The sequence below is a fragment of the Hylobates moloch genome, unplaced genomic scaffold (assembly GCF_009828535.3).
Source record: "Hylobates moloch isolate HMO894 unplaced genomic scaffold, HMol_V3 SCAFFOLD_4, whole genome shotgun sequence".
Taxonomy (NCBI): Eukaryota; Metazoa; Chordata; class Mammalia; order Primates; family Hylobatidae; genus Hylobates; species Hylobates moloch.
This window is the reverse complement of record NW_026652279.1, coordinates 159,735,089-159,755,809: the sequence shown is the minus strand read 5'-3', so window position 1 is coordinate 159,755,809 and position 20,721 is coordinate 159,735,089. Positions and strand designations below refer to the sequence as shown.

At 39.7% G+C, this 20,721-nt stretch overlaps 1 protein-coding gene across 16 annotated transcripts in view; it reads left to right on the top strand.

Annotated features, from left to right (window-relative positions):
* The window catches only part of DOCK9 (dedicator of cytokinesis 9), a 293,481-nt gene that overhangs the window by 176,356 nt on the left and 96,404 nt on the right, over nucleotides 1-20,721 (top strand). For all 16 annotated transcript variants that reach the window (XM_032151176.2, XM_058438033.1, XM_058438030.1 and 13 more), the window contains exons 10-15: nucleotides 6,252-6,326; nucleotides 7,809-7,949; nucleotides 8,432-8,635; nucleotides 9,021-9,143; nucleotides 12,635-12,717; nucleotides 13,283-13,405. In XM_032151176.2, coding sequence (XP_032007067.1) covers nucleotides 6,252-6,326; nucleotides 7,809-7,949; nucleotides 8,432-8,635; nucleotides 9,021-9,143; nucleotides 12,635-12,717; nucleotides 13,283-13,405 — 749 coding nt within the window. The remainder of the gene's footprint in view (nucleotides 1-6,251; nucleotides 6,327-7,808; nucleotides 7,950-8,431; nucleotides 8,636-9,020; nucleotides 9,144-12,634; nucleotides 12,718-13,282; nucleotides 13,406-20,721) is intronic.

Here is a 20,721-nt window from a genome sequence, read left to right as displayed (position 1 = left end):
CTCTAACCTCCTTCATCCTGTTGCCCCGGCTTTTGTTTTCCACTGTGACTAAGACATAGCCAAACAGGATATGACCGACAGGAAGTTGTTTCAGTACAAAAATAACTGATGTCTCATTCTGGAATATTATGGAACGGCTCATTACTTACAGTGTGAGTGATGTAAACCCAGGTTTTCAGAATATTTTGTATAATCTTGGAACTTATGTTTGTACATTTAGTGCTGAACATCTTTATTGTTTTCTTATTAGAGAACACAGTGTATTTACCCTAAAACTGGTTCTTTTCCTCCTATTGTCTATTATGGAACCAAACAATTTTTATTGTAAACATTAACAGTGTGTAGCATCAGTCTTATAAATGTTTTAGTTAGATACACAAACCGTAGTTCAAGTTAGTTAATTGATTTCTTCCCTAGAAAGTCAAGGAGTAACATAATCAGGTTATAAACTTCATTACTAGTTATTTAATAATTTATTTCTCTGGTTACATTTATATCTTAGGTGACATCAGAACATATATGTCACCTCCTTATATAAAGATAGTGTGAAGAAAACCCACCTTATGTTTTCTTCCACCGCTTTTCTTTTTGTGAACTTTTATTTTTGTACTCAAACAATAGCATCCAACTTTTACTTTGGTTTCCCCATGTGGTTCTGAAAGAGAAGTAGAATTTCATCTGAATCCAGAATTGCTCACATCCTTTTACCTTTTAACTTTGTTTTAAGCAAATGAACTTGTTGTTCCAGGTAAATCTTCCGCAGTTGCATGCAGGGGAAAGTATGATGTCGCAGACTTCATAGTCTCATGGAGATGGAGTGAGGATCAAGGGCCATGCTCAGCAGAACTTGTCAGAACCCAGCAGTTTCACAGACACCTTTTCTCAATTTTTAAACCAAGTCTATAATAAGTGCTTTCTTCCCTAGATTCCAATCCAGAAAACAATATAATTGCACTGTGATACAAAGGAGCTGGCTAGGCTTGTGTCTGTGGGGTCAGCTGATGTTGCATTTCTGGGCCTCCTTTGTGAAGAGGATGAGCTGATGGTCCTGAGAAGTTAGGTGTCTTGGAAGTAGTGGAAATAAATCATGATAACTCTTTAAATGAAAGAGTATATATTTTGGCCTCAAAACATTTTGCAAAGTTCTCCTATTCCAACCCATTCTGTTTAAAATGACCCAACAGTCAGCACAATGTTTCTGATAATTCATCCTCGGAATAAGATGCTGTTGGCCATAGTCTTTGTCTCTAGATTGTTTTATCTACTCGCAAATAAATTTAAGACACAGATTATGCCTAAAGCCTACAGCAGACTTTCTGGAAACTCTTGAATGTTTGGTCCATAACTACTTCTTAAGACAAAGAAGAAAACCTTGTCAGGGTGTGTCGTTAGTGCTTGAATGTAGGGTTTACAGGATGGGGTGGGGTGGGGGGATCGCCCTCAGTTTAGATGAATCATTCTTTTCCTTGTCTTCTCAGCAAACACCAGTTTCTACAGAGAACAGCTCTGCCATTGTGCATTTTCTGTCTCCATTTTCCTCTCATTCTCCTCTCCACGAAACCCAGAGTAGTCAGTGGGCTTTGGGCAGGAAAGTGGCAACAGGGTATCTGGGGAAAAGCCAGTTGGCTCTTCCTACCATCACAATATAGACTGACCACAGGTTATTTTAAGAGCAGAGCTGGTTTCCATCACTCTGAGAAGTGCTCAACTACAGTCTTTGGGATGATATTTGTTATAGCTGTATTTTGTCCACTCTTAGATTGTGAAAGTACATATTACAAGTATTTATTTTATTATCTTTACTAAAATTTTAATTAAAAATAAGTGTGCTTGCTACAATAAGTAAAAATACCCAAAGTTGTTTAAAGAAAAGTTCACCTTTTCCCTTCATCCTCCATTCCCACATTCCTGAGAACACTGATGTTAATTACCGGTTGCAATTCCCCTTTCACCAAACTGATTGCTCATAGAAATATAGATAAACATATGTAAGGTTTTTAAGTTTTTTTAATAAAAATATGTTCACGATATATACATTATTCTGAAATTTTCTGTATCACCTAAAAATATTTCATAGATGTCCCTCTGTGCCAGTGGAAGATCTGGTTCCCTCTTACATACATATCAGCAAGCTGCATGATATTTCAACTATTGCTACTGCATAGTTTATTCAGCCATCTCCCTGTTAATGAACACTTAGGGTTTTTTTTTTCAGTTTTTAGCCTCTACAAACAGTGCACAATAAACAACATGACATTAAATACTTGTGCTCTTATTTCAGAAGGAGAAATTCCCCAATGTGGGATTTTTAAGTCAAAGTTTATTGTGTTTTTAATGCTTTAAACATTGCCAGGTTACTGACCCAAAGGCTATAATAATTCACATTTCTGTTTCTCGGCGTCTTCACTAGACGAGTGTAAAATGGTGTTTTACTGTGCTTTCATTTATGTTTTGCTGGTTATTAGTGATATTTTTCATATTTTTGTATATTTATTTGCCATTTGTGTTTTTTCTTCCTGACTTGCCTGTTCACATTCTTTACCTTTTTTTCTTCTTTCTTGTGTAGTGTAATAGTTTAGACTCTGAAGCCAGAAAACCTAAGTTGGAAGCCAGGCCTCTATTTCATGATGTAGGTCTTTGGGCAAAGTATGTAACACTCATGCCTTAGTGTTTTCTCTTTTAATGAGCAGCGATAATAATAGTACCTGCCTCCTAAGGTTGTATAAAATTAAAATGGGCACTTAGGGTAATATCTAGCAGGTAGATATTGGCTATTATCAATAGTAGCTCTTATCATTACTATTCTTCCAGATACTGTTTCCTGACTCTGACGCAAAGTCCTGCTCTCCCTGAACCACATTTTTCTACCTCTTAGATTTTACTTGGCAATTCCATCAGCCACTGTTGGGCATCCTCTCTGTTTAATGCATCATCCTAGATCTTAGGAGGGATGGGAGGAACTTTAAGAAGCCTAATTTGCTTTTTATTTATCTCATAGCAGGGCAATTGATGTATATTAGGTAGATTACAAGCTCTTAGGTTATTTTTACATCTAAAGCTGTCCCTTCTTTTCCAATAAATGATGTCTGTGGTAGAGAATATATCTGTTGGGTGTTAGTGACAAAATCAGAATGCTTTGTGTCTATTTTGGCTAGTAGTTAATTGTTTTTCTTTTATTATGTCTGCATTCCTATTTGTTCTTTAATTATATGGAGCTCATTAGCAGTTATTCTTGCTTTATTCATTTCTTATCTCCTAGCACAGTCAACTTGAGACAATAAGCATCTTTCAGAGAGGCACCAGGAATTGTATCTACATTAAGAACCCACTCCTCTGCTTTAGCATCTGAGAACATAACACAGTATTTGCCTTTGTTGAAGGGCTCAAGCGGACGATTCAGAAGTAGAATAGATAACTGTTGGTGGTGGCTTGCAGCACCTAGTACTGATGGTTTTGTTAGGAAGCACCACAGGCAGTATACAATGTAAAGCAAATTCTTTGGATTCAGTTAAATAGATTCCACTTGCACGCCCTTTTGGTGTGAAAAATTAGGAAAGGTGATAGGCAGGATAGAATAAAATGAAGTGGTCCCATATCCCGTATGGAGAGCACCTGCCTCCACCACAGACACATGTTTTGCCCTGGAAGCATAAACAGAAGATTGCAGGAACGCCCCTTCACCTCCATAGCCTTCAGGCTCCCATCGATAGCATTAAGTTAAACTTGGTGTGGCAAGAGACTTGAGCCATCATCTTGTTTAACATTTTTACCAAGAAATGAAAATGGAATCCAGAGAGGCTAAGTAGCTTGCACAGCTGCTTAATTGAACTAGAACCAGAACCCAGTTTCCTAGTATTCTGGTGCCCAGTTTATATAAACATAGACAGCTGATCATGGTAGTTTGGATCATTGCTGAAGACCTATTATATACAACAATCGTATGGCTAAGAAGATTAAGATGCTTATTTTCTCGGCTGGGCGCGGGGGCTCACGCCTGTAATCCCAGCATTTTGGGAGGCTGAGGCGGGTGGATCACGAGGTCAGGAGATCGAGACCATCCTGGCTAACATGGTGAAACCCCATCTCTAGTAAAAATACAAAAAATTAGCCGGGCGAAGTGGCGGGCACCTGTAGTCCCAGCTACGCAGGAGGCTGAGGCAGGAGAATGGCATGAACCCTGGGGGGCGGAGCCTGCAGTGAGCCAAGATCTCGCCACTGTACTCCAGCCTGGGTGAGAGAGCGAGACTCCGTCAAAAAAAAAAAAAAAAGATTCTTATTTTCTCATTATCCATGATTAGAAATGTAATAATAGACTTTGTTTCGCCACCAACAGAAGAGACAAGACACCTTTTCTGCTGTGGCTGTGAGTGCCCCATCAAGTGCTGAGATGTGACTCATGTCTTTGGGGAAAGTAGCAGATGAGAGAGTACATTCTATTCCGACTCCATAGACTTAACTGTGGAGACTGAGAGTAGTGGAGAGCTCAGACTGACAAGAAGAACAGAATATAGACTTAGAGGCATGAAAAATCATAAAGATAGAGATGACTTCTATCTCGTGAATGTCTGAAAAACCTCTCTTTTTGTTCCCAAATCCCACATCTCCAGCCCTCATCTCTGCCACCAGCTGTCTGTTTTCTTCTGTGGCTTCTCTTCTGTCCACCTCTTCAATGTTGGGCCCCCAGGATTTTGTCTTCAGACTCACTTTGACCCTCTTCCTCAGGACATCTCCTCCACTCCCAAGTCTGGAACTCCAGCCTTCCTCTCGATCTTGCGCTCAAGTTTCGTCCCTTTAGCTGTCTATTGGATGTTTCCAGTTGGAAATTCCACAGGCATCTCTATGCAGGCGTCTCTACACAAAGATGGTAAAGATATTATCATCTTTTTGGCAGATTTGTTTTTCCTGAGTTTTCTGTCTTGTTCATGGATTCACCATTTAGCAGGCTGCCCAAGCTAGAAATGTGGGATTTGTTAATCGGCCCTGCTATGAGACTGGGAGTCTGGTGTGATAACCCAAGAAAGACATTTTGGGCCTCCAGGTCTTATCCTTTTTTAACCCTTTGCCTCAGCCCTGCCCAAGTGATGCTTCTGAAATGTGAAACTCATTTTATTCTCTTACCTAAAATGTTGCAGGATATTTTAGATTCTGAATGAAATCCCCAATCCTTTTTTTTTTTTTTTAAGTGAAAGCAAGTTTATTATGAAAGTAAAGGAATAAAGAATGGCTATGCCATTGGCAAAGCAGCCCTGTGGGCTGCTGGTTGCCCATTTTTATGGTTTTTTTCTTGATGAGATGCTAAACAAGGGGTGGGAAATCCCCAATCCTTAGCATTCAAATCCCAGACTATTTCTCTTCACTTTTTTTTTTTAATCATGCCCTGCCTTTCAGTTATGATGAGTGACTTGGTCATTGCGCAGGTGTGACTTGTCCCTTTGCACCTGCTGTGCCTTCTCCTAGAATGTGCTTTTCTCTTTTCCTGGCCAAGTGTTCTTGTCCTTCCAGATGGGCCTTCCCTTGGAGGTGGTTTCTGACTACCACCCCCTAGTCCAAGTCAGCTCCCACTGTACCTTAAACTTTCTCTTGTCTTTCTTATTACCTGTTGATATGCTTTCTCCCCACCTGGTGTTCCTTGGGACTAGGGACTTCCTTCATTCACATTTCACGTATCTCTAGGGCCTGGCTCATAAGAGGTGCTTAATGAATATTTATTGAATTAATCAGCATCTTGTCCTTCAAGATCAGCCATCATTTTCTCTATCTCATCATTCAAAATATATTCCTTCCTCTTCCCCTTCTTGCACCCAGTCATAGACTGGACTCTATTAAATCCTTTCTAGCATCTGGGCTCATTTCCATCCTCAGTATCTGTCTGTGCATCCTTTTCATTCAGCCAGGGATGTTCAGCTCGATTCTGCCCCTTAATTCCAAGCCTGTCCCATACTCCATTACTTTATGAAGTCTTTCTTGACACACAGATGCTTAATTATTCTCTTTTGCTTTCTTTGTGTTGACTTTGACTCTACCACTGGTTGTGAGCTTCAGAAGGGCAGGAATCTCATCTTCACTTCTTTTTCCTCCTAGTGTTTACTTTGTGTGCTGCACACTCCCTGGCACACACGGCAGCTCTCCAACACGAGGCAGAGCTTTCCAGCAGCGTCAACCTTCAGGACTGGGCAGCTTTTAAATGTATTTGGGCACCTTTGCAAGAAAAGGATTTTGTTAAATGTAGTTTTTATTTATCTTGTTATCAGAGTGCAAGAGAAGCAGAAATCAAACTGAAAAGTGAAAGCAGAGTCAAACTTTTTTATTTGGACCCAGATGCCCAGGTAAGAACTATCTAAATGTTTAATATTTAAAACCAAGTGTGGGAGAGAAAATCACTGATGGGCTTATTGTTTATTTGATTGCTTTGTTTATTTTGGAATGACAAGCAAAATAACTATAGAAAATTCGGGGAAAAGAGGAAAAATAAAAACATATAATCTTATCACATAGCATTACTATTGTGGATATTTGATATTCAATAGATGTTTGAAAATTGGGAGCGATTTATTGAAACACATTCTCAAGTTCACAAAGAACATCTAATTTATCTGTTAAAATAATGATCAGAAAATAACAGGTATCACTGCAGATGCCTGGGAGTCAGTGATAATTCCTGACTAGCCCAGGCTCAGGCTCAAATACAAACCTTTTCCATTTAACTCTAAGGATAAGTACTTTTCTGTTTCCTCACAAACCTCATAACCATATGTATGTGTGTTTATATGTCTATACTTTTTATTTGCTTTTAAGAAGTTTTTGTTTATCATTGTAAAATACACATAATATAAAATTTACCATTTTAACCATTTTTAAGTGTACAGTTCAGTGGCATTAAATACATTCTCATTGTTGTACAACCATTACCACCATCCATTTCCAGAACTTCTTCATTTTCCCACACGGAAACTTTGTACCAAATAATAACCTTCCTTTCCTTCTTCCCCCATCCCCTGGTAACCTCTGTTCTACTCTGTGAACTTGCCTATTTTAGGAACCTCATAAATGTGGAATCATACAGTATTTGTCCTTTGTTTCTGGCTTCTTAAACTTAATGTTTTCAAGGTCAATCCATGTTGTAGCATGTGTCAGAATTTCCTTCCTTTCTGTGGCTGAATATTCCGTTGTATGTATATATTACATTTTATATATCCTTATAAATCTGTTGATGGACACTTGGTTGGATACTGGATGGACATTGGTTATGTTGCTCATAATCATAATTTTCAAGCTCTGTATTTTTTCAGTTCATCCACTGAGTAGGTATACCATCATGTCTTTTTTTTTTGAGACGGAGTCTCGCTCTGTTGCCCAGGTTGGAGTGCAGTGGCGCAATCTCGGCTCACTGCAAGCTCCGCCTCCCGGGTTCATGCTGTTCTCCTACCTCAGCCTCCCGAGTAGCTGGAACCACAGGTGCCCACTACCACATCCGGCTGATTTTTTTGTATTTTTAGTAGAGATGGGGTCTCAATGTGTTAGCCAGGATGGTCTCGATCTCCTGACCTCGTGATCTGCCTGCCTCAGCCTCCCAAAGTGCTGGGATTACAGGCGTGAGCCACTGCGCCCGGCCCACGTCTTTGACCATTGTTATAAACTATGTGTGTAACTACTATAAACCATAGAAACTGATTATATAATAACACTGTTGTGAGTAAATAAGTGTATATAGCTTTTCCATATTTTATTCTGCTTCCTTTGGATGCATTTATGATTATTTTTTAAAAATTGGAGCATAACTTATTTATGTGTTACATTTTCTTTTAAAGAAGCTTGACTTCTCATCAGCTGAGCCAGAAGTGAAGCCGTTTGAAGAGAAGTTTGGAAAAAGGATCCTTGTCAAGTGCAATGATTTATCTTTCAATTTGCAATGCTGTGTTGCCGAAAATGAAGAAGGACCCACTACAAATGTAATTTTTCATTTAAAAAATAAAGATTAAAAAATTGGCAGAGGTTTCAGATGTACCTTTACAGTGCAGCCTGGATAAGAAATCCTAGTCCCTGGTATCAAAGAGGTGCAGTGTTTGGATCAGGATATGGAGGTTGTTAGCCTGCAAGAACAGGATGTTCGTGATGAAAGATGAGGGTGGTAGGTTTGTGCTCAGTTTTCCAGGTGACAGAGTTCATCTTAGATGCTTCAGGGAATGCAACTGTGTTTTCTATGGAACATACATTATGTAGCAAAACATGTAAAGGTAAAATAATTGTTTTGTTTGTTTCCTAAAATGTTTTATAACCTAATTCTCTGTATGCAAAAGGATGAGACTGTTTATCTTCAGTAGTAATTTATGGCAGCAGTCCTAAATAGGTCTTGTCATTTCTCTTTTGATAGCAACATTCTTTTGTCGCTGTTTGAGCCATAGTGATCGTTGAATTGTTTTGTTTTGTTCAGGTTGAACCTTTCTTTGTTACTCTATCCCTGTTTGACATAAAATACAACCGAAAGATTTCTGCCGATTTCCATGTAGACTTGAACCATTTCTCGGTGAGGCAAATGCTCACCACCACGTCCCCGGCACTGATGAATGGCAGCGGGCAGAGCCCATCTGTCCTCAAGGGCATCCTTCATGAAGCCGCCATGCAATATCCGAAGCAGGTGGGGAGTTTGAGCCCAGCATTCCTACTACTCAGACTCACTTTGCATGCTACATAAATGGACCAAAAATGCTCAAATTAGACCTTGTAATGCACAAGTGGGGTCATTAGACTCTTAATTAATAGTATTTATTATTAGACAGTAAAAGCAAGCTGAGAAATAAGTGGCTTTTAACTTCATTTCTTCCTTCTAAACGTTCTCCTAGTTACCTCCCTCACCAAATAGACTTTGAGCAGATGATGAACTGTTTGTCAGCTAACTAGTTTGGCACTGGGTGCTTTTTACTAGTTGTCCTGTTTCACTGTTCTTTGCTGTTTAATGTTCATGGGATTTGTTTGACGCAGCTGTGAATTCTGCTTAATGAAGAAAATTGTTTGTCTCCTAGGGAATATTTTCAGTCACTTGTCCTCACCAAGATATATTTCTTGTGGCCAGAATTGAAAAAGTCCTTCAGGGGAGCATCACACATTGCGCTGAGCCGTATATGAAAAGTTCAGACTCTTCTAAGGTATGAATGGCTTTTACGCTTTGGGGTGGTAAAAAGCAATCTGAAAAGAGGTCTTTATGTGAAACTATAATTGCTTAATGAAATCAAACATAAGCCATATTTATACTCTAGAAGATGTAGAATATGCTACCTGTTTTTACTCTGAACTTTATGTCTTGATTTTGAAGGAAATGTAGTCCTATGTGTAAATAAAATGCTCCAATTGACTAGACAATTCTGACATCCTAAAATAATTTGCAAAGGAATTACCAGCTTAATAGTAAACTTTCTCTGTAGAAAGTACATGTATGATATTCAAATAGAGTTCCTTCTATTTGTTAATGTGCCTCTTGGGTTCTGAAATTATATTTTGGTCCACTTACACTTATATATGAGGCTGGAGACCAGGAGATGCCCTTGGCTCAGATGACCTGGCCAGTAGTGTCAGTGATTCAGGTCCACTTGGTTTTTGTTAGAGGGGGCAGAGTTTTAGGTGGAAGATGGAAAGAAAACATACATGATGTATGTTTGGTTTTTTTCAAAGTAGTTTTTATTACTTGGAAAGTGCCTAGACATGGACATACCATAGAATTATTAAATATTAGAGGTCATCTAGTCCAAGATGTGCTTTCATATTTCAGGACACTGAGGCTCACCAAGGCTTAGTGACCTGCTCAGTGTGTCTCACAGCTGGAGCTGCCAGGGGGCACTTGAATGCCACTTCATAGCACCTTGTGCTACCTGGTTAGTGTAATCTGTTGAGTGCTATTATCCTTGCCAGTTTTACATATTTTTAGTTCTTAAAAAAAAAAAAATTATGTGGTCATCTGAGAGGCCTGAATTCACTGACAAGGACTGGTCAGCAGTAGGAGTGGCTACCCCAGAGGCTGTGAGTGAAGTTTACTAAGTTGGATTCAGAGCTTCCTATCTTCATCTCTGTGGGCACCCATGCATCACAGCTGTGTCCACAGGATGCATGATGGCCATTGAGAAATGGGTTTCGGAGTCAGAAGACCTGGGTGCTGCATGCCTAATTCATCTAGGTCCTTTGGACAAATCACATCACCTCTCTGGCCTCCAGATGTTCCTTCTGTGCATGAAGGACGATGTTACTTCTTGCCTCTGCCTTCCTCATAGGGACAGTGTTAGGATCAAACAGATCATGTACGAGTCAGTGCTGTGGGCACCATAAATCACGGAAAGCCCAGAAGACATCGTCATTTATTACAGCCCCAGTCAAGTAAAAGCCCATTTACCCAGGCACATTGGTTCCAACAGGAAGCCTTTTTGGCTGAAGAAAGCTGTGTAAAGTTTGGTCTCTGGAGAGAAGCTGTTTTATTTTTTTAAACCAAGTCTGTAAAACCTTGGACGAGAAGCTCTTTTAGCTCTTTTATGTTTTGATCAATAATCAATGAAGGCCCAAGATAAGATCTCCTCCCCCGACCGTGTATGCAACACATTTCCAAGGCCCATCCACAGCAACTTTGTTACTTCTGCCTGCCGCATGCATGGTTTGAAATTTGGCAGCTCATGTTGGTGTAAAAATCACATATCACTGTAGGCTAAACTTACCTCTGCACACTCCTTCATGTCCACTGAGCATCTGCTGAAGTCTGCTTTTTCTTCATTATTTATGTTATGTAAAGATCATCCATGTGTACATTATTCATGCATTTACTTTCCTGCCACCTCCAAAGCATTCAATTAAAGCAGGAATTAAGGCTCAACCATCTTACTTTAGCATAGTTTTGGCAGAGATATTACAGTGAGATGATTTTTTTCTGTCTGTCAAAGTTGTTTCTTCATGTTTTCCAAGATGGTCTAGAACATCATTTAGAGTAAATTTTCATTTTGGAGGAAATTTTTAAGTCTCTGAGGTATCTCCTGTGAATAGATGTTTTAAAAAGAAAGAGAAAGAGAAAAACGCCCAAAGGGAAAAAATAAATTTCTTACTCTGACTTTCACACGTATTGTGTTCTATTTGCACCCTTCATATGTCTGAGAGCTAAGTCCTCATTCACTGCAGAAAAGGCTTATTGATGTTTTATGTTTTAGCTTTAAATTTTATGAAATTACTTCATTTTACTCCACAACATATTCATCAGTGTTAGAACCAAAAAATCTTGAACCTGAAAATGTTTAAGTAAATTGACCCTGCAGCTAGGTAGACCGTTGTACCCTATGACTCATACACCTAAGACCCCACTAAGTCGCCCCACCCAGGGAGGCAAGAACATACCTCACTGGAGAAGCGGGGAGGTCCTAGATGATTCCCTGACATCTCTTCCAATTAGGATGTATTTTCCAAGTTACTCATGAAGGCAGCAGTTCCTACAGCATGATCATGGTAGGATTATAAAGTTTTGCAACTGGAAAGGATCATGAAAAGTATAGCCTAGCCCCCATTTTCAAGTGTGGATAGTGGAGCCCAGAGAGGTTTGATGGCCTACAGAGTCATACAGCTGGATTCAGTGTGACTTAGAGACAGACAGCTTTGTCATCTAGATCCTTCCTTTGGCTGATGGTACTCACAGATCACCGGAGGTCTTGTCAGAATGCATGTTCTGATCCAGGAGGGTTGGGGCAAGACCTGAGACTCTGCATTTCTACAGTGATGCTGATGCTATAGCACACTTTGGTTTTGGAGTACATTTCCCAAAATTGTTTTGACTTTGATATACTTATGTAAAAGACCCTTCAGTAAAAAAAAATAAAAATAAAAAATTAAGTAATGTGAAAGATCCTTCACTATGACTCTGAGACAATCAAACTTTGCATTGATGACAAAGCACTATCATAGTACAGACAAATTTGGAAAAATTAAGCATTATCTTTTTTAGCAATAGGGGTATAGATGATTAATAATAGGCCTGCCTTAGGCTAAAAGCAAATAAGCTTCATTGTACACTGTGAATTAATCAGTCAATCAACAACAAACCAAAATTGATCATTAGGAAGTAGAAATAGCAGTAATTCATATTTAGAAAGCAAGAATATAGCATTGAGAACTCCGACCTAATTGAAGTCAGTATCTTAATATCTTATCCCTTATATTGTGGGAATCAGCATAGGCTAGTGCACATTAGGAGCTGCGAAAGCTTATTTTAATTAGCGTTCTCTTTTAAATCTTAATAATGTGATATATTTTGGTATGGATACCAAATAGTAATTATTAATAACTCAGTAGACTTATAATAAGTAGTATTTAGTCATAAAGATGTATGAAAACCTCTGAAACAACATGTTTGTTGCCCATAAAGACCAAAGAAGAGACATGAATTTTGGAAAGTCTTCGTTCTGTATTCTTTGAGAATCACTGCTAGAGAATGCCTTAAATAAAGTACTCTGCACAGAATGTGAATCCAGCCATATTCATTACTGTATGATGTGCTTTTCTATGCATCTGATGCTATGGTAAGGGCTTATTTAGTGAGCATGTAAGGATGGCTCTTGAGGTCACAGTTCTTTCAGTGAGATACAGTATCTCATAGCTTTATTCTCATGTCTTCAAGGTGGCCCAGAAGGTGCTGAAGAATGCCAAGCAGGCATGCCAAAGACTAGGACAGTATAGAATGCCATTTGCTTGGGCAGCAAGGTAAGGAACACCTTTTATACCTTTTAAATCAATATAGATAGATACATGGATGGGTCAATAGGCCTATTCTGTTTGTTGTTCAGAGACAGAGGATTTGAATGTGTAAAACAGAAATACATAAGGCCAAATTTTGAAAAAAATCATTTAGTAGAGTCACCGAGAGGAAAGACACTGTCTGGAGAGGTGCTACCTGGAATTGGCAGGGTGCACAGGAGTGTTAGCTGCAGAGCTGGGACTGTAGGACCCAACCATATGCCTCTAGCTGGAAGTCAGGGCATTCCAGTGAGGCCTGGGGTGATCTTTATCTCTTGACTCTACTTGTTAAGCATTTGACTTGTGTATGTTGTTTCCTAAGCACAAGCCATTGGCTGGAACTGTTTTCTATGTAAATTGATTTAGTTGTCCTCATCCCCATAGATGTTTTCCATGTTTTTAGATAATGAGATTTCTGTTGGCTCTAGCCAATGGAATAATAATTAGACTTCTCATAGAAACTAGATTTAAATAATGAATTGATTTTGGTGTTTTGGAAACCCAGTTTAGAAATGTTTCTTTGCCATTTCAGGACATTGTTTAAGGATGCATCTGGAAATCTTGACAAAAATGCCAGATTTTCTGCCATCTACAGGCAAGACAGCAATAAGCTATCCAATGATGACATGCTCAAGTTACTTGCAGACTTTCGGAAGTGAGTTTCAAGGTCTTATTTCTACACCTGAAAGACAGACGCTGTGTAATGGGGAGGGAGGAACAGGGGAGCAGTCACTTACATTGCTCGATTTAGACATCAGAGGGGATGGCAAATGAGCGTGGAGCATTTTCTCAAACCCTTGAGAAGAAAGATGGGGTGAAAATCAGATGAATAACCAGTTAATTTGAATTCTGTAGAAGATGTTTTGGGTGATGCTGTGAAGGGTGGGTTGGGTAGGGATGAGCCTATGGTGGGGAGGAAACAGTTGAAGAATCTTGTCAAGAGGTGAGAAAGGACTCAGCAAAGCCACTGCAAGTGCAAACAGGAAGACGGGGACAAATTCAAGTCGTGTCAAAGAGATACGATGACTGGGTCTTGGCTTCCTGATTGGGTGTTGGGGTGGTAATAGTCTAAGATAAATAACTTGCAAGGTTTCTAACTTGGAAGTTTCTAGCACCAGTTGTTGCTTAGCTTGTGGCAGCATTGCTCTACTCGGCCTCTGGCCTCAAGTGGTCCTCTTCCTGTGTGTCTCTGTCTAAATTCGCTTCTTAGAACACTAGTGATAAAGGATCAGGGCCAAGCCTAGTGACCTCATCTTAACTGATTGCATCTGCAGAGCCCCTGTTTCCAAACAGGTCACATTCATAGGTACAAAGGGTTAGGACTTCACCATGCTTTTGGAGGACACAATTCAACCCATAACAATGAGGCAAAGAGGGAGCAAGGAATGTGTGCAACATCACAGGTGTGCAGCTTCCCCAAGTCAGTCTCACCCAAGGGTCTGTGCTCTTAACCTCTATGCTGTTTTGCTGCTACAACCTAAAGAGTTCACTTCTGAACCTTTGAAACTGATTTTCTTTGCTAGGGAGATGGGTCTTAGAATTTTTCTGGGGAAATTCTGGGAATGTGAAAGAGCTGAGGGCGCTAGAAAATATGAAGTGAAAAGAATAGCTGAGAGCCAAATGCTAACTATTCTATGCCAAAGGTATCCTTTTTTTTGTGTGCATATCAAAATAACAATCTTATCAGTTTGTCTAGAACTCAAGAATGGCTGTTTAGCTTTCTTTAACCTCATTTTACCTTTTTCTTATCTGTCTTCAGTAGTAGGAATAGAAAAGATATGAGTCATAGAAACAGGCTCAGTAAGTTCTGAAAACACAGAGATGTGTTCCTAATCAGAATCCAATCACGTCCACGTCAGCAGGTGGCTTCAGCCTTCACAGCGACGTGAAATTCCTTGTCAAGAGGCTCAAAAAGGTAGAAAGGATTCTCAAGGTCTCTTTCAGTTATGTGATTATACAGTTTTTGACTATCTTGATGTTTCCCCTGTTTGGAGCTTTAATGAAAAGTGCAACCTCAGTTTTGCTAACATGAAGCTAATCTTACCTGGACAGATAAGGTTAGCCTGTTCAGCAAAGCAGAATGCATGTCCGCCGGGCTGATTTGGAATGAACTTTTCACAGCTCACGTAGGAAATTGGAGAAAGGGGAGAGGAGGATGCTGGTGAAGGATGAGGCCTGGTGGGTTAGCCTTCCAGGGTTCCTGAACCGTACAGGTGCCGCAAGTTCCCAGTCACTATCTGACAGTTTTATGACCTGGTAAGGACACAGGTCTTGGCCAGGGAGTGCCCCTGGATCCCTATGAATCTATTATTCATGAAAGACTAAATGAAAGAATAGTACCTTATTTTTCCTTTTAAATCATAGAGGTTCTTTAGTTTACAAACATAATACATATTCATTTTAGAAATTTTGAGAAATACAGAAGACTAAAATGATGAAAAAAGGTTTACTACTAGTTTTAACCTTCGTGGTGAACTTTTGGGGAACTTTTTTTTTTTTTTTTTTGAGATGGAGTTTCACTCTGTCCCTCAGGCTGGAGTACAGTAGCACAATTTCAGCTCACCACAACTTCCACCTCCCGAGTTCAAGCGATTCTCCTGCCTCAGCCTCCCAAGTAGCTGGGACTACAGGCGCCCACCACCACGCCTGGCTAATTTTTGTATTTTTAGTACAGGGTTGTGGGGGGGGTTTCACCATATTGGCCAGGCTGGTCTCGAACTGCTGACCTTGTGATCTACCTGCCTCAGCCTCCCAAAGTGTTGGGATTACAGGCGTGAACCACTGCACCTAGCCTGGGGGGATCATTTTTTTTTTTACATTTTATTTCTTTACATTTTATTTTAGTTTATCTTATGTAGTGATGATCATACTAAATATATAATATTTCCCTGCACAACTCAAAGTATTTTCTGAAAGTGTTATATATACATTTTTATAGACATCATCTTTAATGCATAAATATTATAATAGTCCATTGAGATAGACCATATATTATTTAACTCTTCCCCCATTTTTTGACTTTTTTTTTTTTTTTTTTCCGAGATGGAGTCTTGCTCTGTTGCCAGGCTGGAGTGCAGTGGCACCATCTCAGCTCACTGCAACCTCCGCCTCCCGGCTTCAAGCAATTCTCCTGCCTCAGCCTCCCAAGTAGCTGGGACTACAGGTGCACGCCGCCACGCCCGGCTAATTTTTTTTTTTTTGTATTTTAGTAGAGATGGGGTTTCACCATGTTGCCCAGGCTGGTCTCGAACTCCTGACCTCAGGCAATCTTCCTGCCTCAGCCTCCCAAAGTGCTAGGATTACAGGTGTGAGCCACCACGCCCAGCCATTTTTTGACTTTTAATGTGTTTCTGATTTTTCAGAATTACACCTATAAGCCACAGTTAGAATATTTAAAAAATCTTCTCTATTGGTAGTGGGTAATATATTATCATATAGTAATTATTGTCATTTTTTTAGTTTCAAGAAAATTTCATTCTTACTAATTTTTTCAAAAACCAGTCACCTTTAGTTGGATAGATTTCAGTATTTTCCTTTGCTCAACTGCCATGCAACTCTTAATAACCATGAGGTAGGTCTGTGTGTACTTAGGAAAGTGAATACACTACATTATTAAGGAAGAACAAATATATCTGTGTTACTATATTTTTTGAAAGAAAGTATCTTATGTATTTCTTTTGTATGTAAATGAAGAAATGGATAAGCAAGTAGCTACCTAGATGGAAAGATAGGCATAAAAATAGCTATTTAGGATATATGCCAAATAATCATGGTTATCTCTGAGGGATGGGTTGATAGCTGATATTTCACCTTCCACTTTATAGCATTCTGTCATTTTTGTATGAACTTTGAAAAAACTAACACTTTTATATTCAGACAAAACAAACAATAAAGTTTTTTATATGTGATGGAGGTTGGAGCCCTGTCTCAGAAGTTACTTCCTAGGTGGTTAGCTTGAGACTTCCCCACAGTGGTGGCTCCTCAGGGGCAGCCCCAGCGCACGGTCCTGTCTTCAGTGGAGGCTGGGGAGTGGGGCTTCACATGGTCACTAATCTGAAAGCGATGGGGGCAGAAAGCCTGTGGCCAGGCAGCAAAGAGCCCAGGGAAAGCCAAGTGTGGGTTCTCTTCTGCACACCACTTCTTCATGCGTGTCCTCAGCAGGAGGGCATTGGTGTAAAGAGTTGCTCCAGGTGACCAGTTAGAGAGCCAGAAACCTGAAAACAGGGATCCGATGGTGACAGCGTAGAAGACACAGCAGGATAAGTGAGGCCATGCTCCTCAATAAGTATCCAAAGAAACTTTGGTGCCCACTCCCTGCATTCTTCACAACAGAGTTAGGGGAAGTGGAGGATTCCTTTTTCATTTTTAAAAAAACTTTGCATTGCTGTTTTTCTTTCCTCTTTATATTTTACAGGAAATAATCTCATGTCAGTGGCCTGGGCACCAGCTTGGATCCAAAGCTATTGTTTCTACCCCCATGGTTGTCTCAAAATGTTATTTAATAATGCATGAGAAAAATTTCTTCACGCTGTCTCAGTCTTTACAAAACAGCTGCCAAAGCTCATAAGCCACTTTCCTTTTTCCCTTGCAATAATTACCTAGGGATATGTTCCAAGATTTAGTAAGAAAGCGATTCTGTCAGGTAGATGATATTGCTGACATTTTATAAGAAGAGAGACTTGGTACTTTCTATTTGATTTGTTCATGGTGGTATCTCATGGATAAGATGGTATCTCATCTTTTCTAACTTCTGCAGGAAATGCGAAGGCATGAAGGCAAAGTATAAAAATAGAACGTTTTCTTTAAAATGTAGACCTTTTTAATGGTACTACGTTGGACAGTTTAGGTAATAATACTACTAAGGTTTTTGCATATGCAACTTAATGTATCTATGTTTATTTGTACACTCATTTTCTTTGCATCCAAGTTTTACAGTCTTACCCCTATTTTGCTCTGGTTACCCTGCACTCAAGCCAGATAGGGCTGCTTGACTTTCTCTAAACCCACTGTGGACTTCCCTCTGCCATGCTTTTCTCTCTGCCCAAATTGTGTCCCCTTCCTGCCTCATCAGGCAGCACATAAATCACAAACACACACAGCATACACACTTCCCCTTTTCCTTTGTCTCTCTCAGGGAACTCTACTCATCTTTCAAAGCCCAATCTGTGGCTCACTTCTGTGCTGGGAGTCCTGGAGGTGGTTACTTGGCTTCTCTGCCTGAGCTGCCTCCTCTTTTTAAGGGTGGATAATAGCCCCTGCCCGCTAGAACCATGGTGGGGAATAAATGCAAAAGGCATTAAGGTGATTTCTCCCACCGTGAATACTGATCTCATCCCGTGTTCCCTCTCGATACATCTAGATACTCTGCCTTCCAGTAGAGGTTTGTACATACTCTGTGAAAGTAACTGCCGTCATATGCTGTAAGTAGCTTACAGTGTCTACTGGACTTTTGGCTTCTCGAGGAAAGAAATCATGTCTTGTTTGCATTCCTCCATTCTCCTGAGTACATACATTGCAGCATATCCTAAGTACTTGATAAATGCTTATTGAATTTTCTTCTTAGACATAAACTCAGTGGTTTTTATTTAAACAAAAATATCTCAAATTTCTTTCAATCATATATAGTTTTTTTTTTTTTTAAGTGATACCAAAGCTTTTAGGGAATATTTCCTTTCACAAAACACAGTTAGAAGATTAAACTCACCACCAATAGCAGTCCAAACATACCTGTATTGCCGGCTAATCATTTTAACGAGCCAATACAGGAAGTCAGGAAGGGAGGACCAGGCTGCAGAAACACTTAGATAAGGACCCCAAATCTTCTGGCATGGGAGGACTGCCAGTTGATGATACCATTCCCGTTTCCTCTGTGAGAGTTGTTGAGTCAGCAGAAATGGATGGGCAGTGGGAAGGGAAAATTTTCCTAAGAGAGAGTTTGAGCCTCACTTCTACATTCACACACGGACAGGAGCAGTTCCCAGAGGCCAGGCATCCTGCAAGTGTCTGTATTGCATGCTTACTTAATTCATGTAATTTTAAGATGAGTTTTCATGTTCAAGGATTATTTTATAAATTTTGCATAGAATATAGGTACTCTTTAACAAAACAAAGCAAAAAAACCCAAACTATTCTCAGTCATGAAAGAATTCACTTTGTGTAACATGCACACAACCACCACTTTGGAAATGCATAAAAAGGCAGTAAAATCTTTATTGCCTGTGAGTGTTTGATGTCTAATAAACCAGATTCAACAAAAACCATAAACTTTTGAAATGAGTTTGAGATTGGGTTTTTAAAAACTTAAAGCTGGCAAAAAAAAAAAACAAAAACTTTTAAAAGCCCATGTGCTACATAATATGGAACTGAACTCAGAAATGTGCTTGGAAACACATGGAAAGAATGCCTTTACAGAAGCAGCAACTAGAAGTAAAATCTCTCAGCAGAGGGAGGAAATAGATTAAGAAATAACTATAGTTAGGCACAGAAGGACACAATACACTATAGGAAGATTTCTATAGTTTAATTAAAGTGAAGTGAAGATTGTTTAATTAAAATGTGTTGCTTAGAAACATATTTGAATTGTGTTCCACTTCTCTCAAAAATTTATATGTGGAGGATGTTGGAGTGATCTTAAAAATGGTGACGAAGATGCCTGTTCATTCATAGGTGGAAATAATTAGGAGGGGTGAAATCTGTTACCCTTGCATACTTACTTACATTTAAAAGTATAATTTGTAATAAACAGAATATTTCTAACTCAAAGCAGATACAACTTCATAGGTGTCTCTACAATTTTGTGGAGCGCAGTGTCTTGTGATGTGTTGTGGTGTTGAATTCCTCCACTAAAGAGGTGAGCAAGGCACCGTATGTCAAGAAAATTGATACCTTCATAAAACCCCCTGTTTGAAGGTTGATGCCCCTGAAGAATTCTATGTGAAGCTGAGAGAGGCTTCAGGAAATGACTGACCCTTGAGGGAAGGCTGCTGCCCCTTCTCCCACCAAAAGAAAAGGATCTTGTGTGTGTGAAGCAGCTCACACCACAGGCACAGGGGCAAACTGCAGGGGAGTGCTTGGATGTACCCGGAGAGCTCTTGGCCAGAAATCTTTTCAACAGAAGGCAGAACATGTGAAAAATCATTGACTTGCCTTCCAGACGGTTACCTCTTTCAGGAACTGTTCATTTAAACTCAGGTGTAAACAGAAGACAAGTGGAAATGAGAGGGAAGGACCCTAGGAGAAAGAGATTTAGCAGCTTAGAGCTGGCGATGGGCCACGATGGATCTTCTCAACATCGTCTCTAGTCTTAAGGATGTAGGAATTTAGAAATTTTAGGGAAGTCCTAATTCAGGTGAAAAATATTCCAAGATGTACTGATGAGTGACACGTGAGGCTGCTTAATAGTCAGCAGTCATATCCAAAGAATCTGCAAAATTGTAGGTAGAAACTTTTCAAAAATGGGAACAAAACCAAATGCTGAATCTGCCAGTCCCTGTGCTTTGGTGATCTTTGGCAATGTTCTAAAGGAAATCTGAAACAGGTGGCTTAGGAAGGACTGTGAGGCGGCATTCTGTTTCCTAAGACTAAGTCATATCATGTTGAACTAGTCATCCTAACCACATTTCTTCTCTCTTTGTAACTGTGCCACTAAGCTGGTGTAGTAGAGGAGTGCAAAGGCTTCAGCAGAATGTATTTACCACATGAGGGTGCCGTGGTAGCCTGTGAACAAGTCAGACAAACGCTGCACACGTGAGTGGGCAGTTGTTCAACTGCTGGAAAAACCAGATGCTAGGGAGGGTGATTAATGAGCTAGTGTCAGTCTGGAAATGGGCCTTCAGAAACTTGGGAAAGAGCCTGTTCTTGGCAATATTCTGTGCAGTATCTTTATCAATGACTTTTATGAGACTATAACATGCTGATTAAATATTTTTATGACATAAAGCTGTTAGGAATATCTAATGCAGTTGATGTTAG